Genomic DNA, 5,534 nt, shown 5'->3' with positions numbered 1-5,534 from the left:
ACCCACCCATTCATCCAGTCCATTGATCTCTCCATGCATCCATCCATCCACCCACCCACCCATTCATCCAGTCCACTCATCTCTCCATGCATGCATCCATCCACCCACCCACCCATTCATCCAGTCCACTCATCTCTCCGTCCATGCATCCATCCACCCACCCACCCACACATCCACCCATTCATCCACCCATTGATCTCCATGCATCCATCCATTCACCCACCCACCCATTCATCCAGTCCACTCATCTCTTCATCCATTCTTCCAACTATTCACCTACCTATCCATCCACTCACCTATTCATCCCTCCATCCATCCAACCATCCACCCACCCATTCATCTCTCCAGGCATGCCTCCATCCATCTACCCATTCGTTCATTCCTCCATTCATCCGTCCACTGATCCCCCCCATCCACCCACATATCCATCCCTCCATCCACCCACTTGGTCCTTGGGTCCTTCATCTATGACTCATTCTTGCATTATTTATTTTGCTCATTCTTTATGTATCTATTCATTCCATCAGTTACTCATGTTTGTTCCCCCATTCATTCATTCATTCAGTGTTTGGTTGTCTCCGTACCATATGTTCTCCCAGACAGAGAAATGATCAGTAGGAAGTTTCCATGTGCCTCCTCTGAACCATGCACTGAATACAGGGAAGAGAGAAAGGCAAAGAAGGGCCCTGCTAGACCAGGAGGACCAGGTCCAGAGAGGAGGGATGCTTCCCTGCCTGGCATCAAGTGGGGTGTAGGTGAGCAGCCATAGAAGGTCAAGAGAGACAGGCCCCAAGAGCACTGCCAGCCAGGGAGGCCTGCCAGCGTGGGGATGGGTAGGCGGGACCAGGTGTGGCTGGCGCTGGCCACTCCACTCCACTCTAACTGAGCAGCAATAAGCCATGCTATGCATCTCCATTTTCTTTTCTAGCCATTTCCATTACAATTCCGTTCTTTTGTCCTGTTCTGACCCAGCCAGAACCCTGGTCTTCAAACAGTGGCTGCAAACACAGATGCTCAGAAACTGTGTCTGTTGAATGACTCACTTGCTGAACATAAATATTTTCAAAGCAAACAGCTTAGACAGCTAACAACGTTGCTTTAAACTTGTTTAAAGGTTGTACCAATCACCCTGGTTTGTACACAAGGCATCGATGAGGGTCCCAATGGCAAGAAACATCCATTGGTGGACACACTGCTGACCATTCATCCCAATAACTCAAGAACTCACTGCAAACACGCAAAAAAAAACAACAACAAAAAAAGACAAGTTGAATGTGTTGGCTTACAGCTGTAATCCCAGCATTTTGGGAGGCCAAGGCAGGTGGATTGCTCAAGCCCAGGAGTTTGAGACCAGCCTGGGCAACACAATGAGACCCCATCTCTACCAAAAAAAAAAAAAAAAAATAGCCAGGCGTGGTGGCACACATCTTCAGTCTCAGCAACTCAGGAGGCTATGGTGGGAGGATCGCTTGAGCCTGGGAGGTCAAGGCTGCCGTGAGCTATGATCACACCACTGTACTCAAGCCTGGGTGACAGAGTGAGACCCTGTCTCAAAAAAGAAAAGAGGCCACCCTGTCCAGGCCATGCAGCTCCTAGTGGGCAAAGCCCGGGTGGGAGTGCAGCTCTCCATGGTGGGCAGGGCCAGGCCAGAATCCACAACTCTGAGTCACCCTCCGGTGCGGATGGGATGAGGGGGGCAAGTGGGAGGGCCAGGCGAGCTGCAGGGCCAGCAGGTCCTGGTGCCCTCCGCCCACTAGCCCCGACCGCCCCCAGGGAAGCCTGCTGCAGGGGCAGCTGCGGCCCTTCCTCAACGGCTCCTTCCAGAGCAGCGAGCAGGTGGTCATGTGTATCATGGACACCGTGTCAGACACGCTGCACCGCCTGTGCACGCAGGGCGTGGGGTTCCAGAGCCTCAGTGTCACCATCAACACACACTCCTTCTTTGACGACGTGAGCACTGGGGCAAAGCAGGACCCTCCTCCCAACCCAGCTCCCTTTCTTTGCCAAAGGGGGACCCGAGCCGCAGCAGGGAGGCCCGGGCCCAGGGGAGCTGCCCACTAGTAGCCCTCGGTGGAGGTGGGCCCCTGGCGTGTACCTTCTCCACGGGGCTGAACCAGCTCTCACGTCCAGTCCCCAGCTCCACTGGACTCCAGCCCCACAGCAGACTGCCCGGATGTAACTCTGACACACCCGCATGGTTTGTGTGGCTGTTTTTCCTTCACTGGAAAATTGGGGGATAGGCACCCCTCAAATGCATTCATGATGCTGGCTGCCAGGATGCACTTCTGGGTAGAAGGGAGATGTGATTTTTATGTCCTCGGAGACACAGCCCTTTGTGAGGGGGAGGCCCAGCCCCAGGAGCCAAGAGCCTGAGTGAAGGAATCTGGCGGAAGGAACTGAGTTGCACCCCTACAACGAGGTGTGGGGTCCCACTTGGACCAAAGCCAGGGCCCCTAGACAGGCCTGGCCGTGCCTCTGAGCCTCTGCCTTGCAGGAGGGGGATGGGATTCGGGCGGCAGCCATGGCACTGTTCGGGGACCTGGTGGTGGCGACAGCAGGCAGGGATCTGAGTGGTCTGCGGACCCAGGTGCACCAGAGCATGGTACCCCTGCTCCTGCACCTGAAGGATCGATGCCCAGCTGTCGCCACGGTCAGTGCCCACCCCAGGCAAAGCAGGTAGTAGGCCTTTGTCTTGGCCTGGGCTGGGGCCCACAGAAGGCCAGGGCACGGGGCAGACGGATGGCAGCAGGGCTGCCTGAGAGTGGGGAGGGGTCCCACGGGGCAGCAAGTGGCAGGCAGAGGGTCTGGCCGCCTGACTGGTTCCTCTGACCACAGTCGGCCTGCCCACTCCCCCACTGCGCACACACATGCAAGTGAGGCTTGCTGTCGATGTGGCAGGACCCGGCCTTTTCTGCCCACTGCTGTGTCCCCAGGGCCTGGCACGGGGTGGGGGGTCCAGCAGCTCAAGGAGCTTTTTGGAATATGGACTGCACCTCCGCCTGGGGTGCCAGCACACACCCTGTGCACAGCCCACAAAGTCACGGCTTGGCCTCGTCAGTCTCCCTGCCATGGGGAAAAGGAGGACATGCAGCAGCCATGGATGAACAGCCAGAGCCACGGGCAGGCCAGCCTGGGCTCTCAGGGTGGGAGGCACCAGGTGGCACTGCGAGGTTGCGGGAGGCTTGCCGAGGGGCACAAGCAGGATGGAGCCAAGGATACCTGCACAGCAGGCTGCCTCCAGTGCCCACCGAGGCCTGTGGTCTCCAGGGCAAGGGGCTCAGACACGGGCGGCAGGCATGTCCTCTGCGCCCATCCCCACAGCAAACCAAGTTCACCCTCTACCACTGCGCTGTGCTGCTCCTCTGGCGGCTATGGCACACCTTCTTCTGCACGCTGGCCTGGGAGAGGGGCCTCAGCACCTGCCACTTCCTCTGGACCTGCCTGGCGACGGGCCTGGGATCAGTGAGGAGGAACAGGGCCAGGGATTGGGAGGGCCAGGCTTGCGGCTCCCTGTTCCCTCCTGCCTCACACACAGCTGCTGTGGCAGCCCCGGGGGCTGGGCAAGGCAGGCTGGGGCTGGAGGTCCATGGTACCCCCACGGCCCCCCAACCCTTGTCCCACCCAGGTGTGCTCTCCTGCCAGATGACGCGAAGCCAGGAGGAATTCCGCATCCACCTGTCACAGGGCCTCCGCCACCTGCACAGCCACCTGCACAGCCACTCCTGCTACATCAAGACCTGGGCGGCGCTCTTCATAGGTGGGAGGGCGCAGAGCCTGGCTTGGAGGGACCCAGGCCTGCCCCCACCCAAGCACCCTTGACCCGCCCTGACCCACCCGCCCACAAGAGAGGAAAGGGGTGGATGAGGAGGGGCTTTGAGCTGAAGAGGGGGCAGGGGTGGGCTGGAGCCCCCCAGGAGACAGGGAGTCCCAGATGCTGAATGCCACACCAACCTGCTGTTCCACAGTAAGTGGCCCTCCCTCCAGAGCTCCCATAGCCCACACCCCCACACCCCCACCCAGGCATACTAAGACCCACTGCAGACAGCAAGATTAAGGCCCCAGAGGGGACCCTCCCCAGCCCAGCATCAGGACAAAGACTCAGGCCTCCTGGGCAGCGCCCAGCCCCCACCCCACCTTCATATCTGGAGGCCGAGATCCCCCCCCACACCCCCATCAGGGCACCTGGGGCCTGGGCTCACATCTGCTCCACAGCTGCCTCATGGCACCAATAAAACAAGGGACCGGGGAATGGCAGTGGCAGGTGAGTGTGGAGGGAAGTACCCAGGCCTGGAATCACAGGAGGTGGGCTCTGAGCTGGCCTCACCCACCCGACCCAGGCTGGAGTGAAGGGGCTGCTCCTGGACTGGGGTCACCTCTGACCTGCTCCTCCTGTCCTGGAGCTTTTGAAGATCTCAAAAGTGACCCAGAGCCGAGCGTCCGGGAATTCGCCACCAGGCAGCTCTCCTTCCCCCAGGAGGTGTCGGCCAGACTCAAGCAGTGACCTCCAGCTGTCTTCCCCCACTGCCTTCCCCTCCCCTGTGCCCACCTGGCCAGCCCTTCCCCATCTGGCCCCCACCCAGAGCTTGATTGCATAACGATTTTCCACTTGAAAGAAATATCTAGATTCAACAAAGGATTATGCGTGTCAGCTCCCTGCCCACTCGCCCCAGGAGACAGAGTACCAGGAGACACAGGCCCCAGGAGACACTGGCAGGACTTGGGGACAAGCTCAGGGTCAGGCCAGGGGTCAAACTGTGAAGTCTGTGAAGCGCCCTGCAAGTGGACGCCTGTCCATTCCTGGAGACAGGGTCACCTTGATTGGGACCTCAGCCCAAGCCACAGCCTACCAGAGTTCAGAGTCCCGGGTCCTGAGGGCTGGGTGGGTGCTTGAGGGCAGCCTCCACCCAGGATGGCAGCTCAGTATTCAGTTTGTCTCCAGCTGGGAGTGCCACAGTGGCTGGGGCTGACAGTGGGATGGGGTCCCCTCAGTCGTGACCCCCAGCCTCGGGCCCCCAGGGTCTCTCTCCACCCTCACCCACATCCTTCTCAGTGCATTCAGAGTGAGCAGCAGAACTGGCCTGGCCCACCTGGGACACACTGTGGCCTGAGGCAGGAGTCTTGGCTCTCTGAGCCTCGGCAGTTCCATCTGTAAAATGGGCAGTAACACCTTCCTCCCAAGATGCCTTGGAGGGATGAGTCCAGAGGCAGATACCCTAGACTCCCAGAGAGCCACCTGGGGACCTGCCCAAGCTACAGGCTTGGCCTGGGATCCCCCTGGCCTGGAGTCCACACAGCCCTGGAGAGCCCCTCCCTGCAGAGCTCTGCCTGGGGTCTCATCCCAGGCTGCACCTCCCTCGGGACCCTGCCAGGCCAGCCACCATCCCACCGATGGGATGATCCGGCCTGTACCCCCCTTCCCCTCCTGGCCAGCACTGACCCCTACTCCACGCTCAGCCAGGTGGTCCTTCCACCTGGAGCATCTCCCCCACCTCCCTGCCTAGTACTCTGCACTGCACCCCCCCAGCCCTGCCTCC

The 5,534-nt window shown here is 59.8% G+C and overlaps 1 protein-coding gene across 1 annotated transcript in view; it reads left to right on the top strand.

Annotated features, from left to right (window-relative positions):
• LOC116535875 (maestro heat-like repeat family member 5) overlaps window positions 1–4,624 on the top strand; it is a 64,264-nt gene extending 59,640 nt beyond the window's left edge. Inside the window, 5 exon segments of the mRNA XM_032257320.1 lie at window positions 1,774–1,950; window positions 2,495–2,650; window positions 3,322–3,444; window positions 3,643–3,757; window positions 4,401–4,624. Of these exon segments, the coding sequence (XP_032113211.1) occupies window positions 1,774–1,950; window positions 2,495–2,650; window positions 3,322–3,444; window positions 3,643–3,757; window positions 4,401–4,501 (672 nt within the window). The 3' untranslated portion in view covers window positions 4,502–4,624.
• Window positions 4,625–5,534: the final 910 nt, after the last annotated feature.

Source organism: Sapajus apella, unplaced genomic scaffold, assembly GCF_009761245.1.
Source record: "Sapajus apella isolate SASKATOON/1434 unplaced genomic scaffold, GSC_monkey_1.0 scaffold3, whole genome shotgun sequence".
Classification (NCBI taxonomy): domain Eukaryota; kingdom Metazoa; phylum Chordata; class Mammalia; order Primates; family Cebidae; genus Sapajus; species Sapajus apella.
This window is presented reverse-complemented; position numbering and strand designations above follow the sequence as displayed.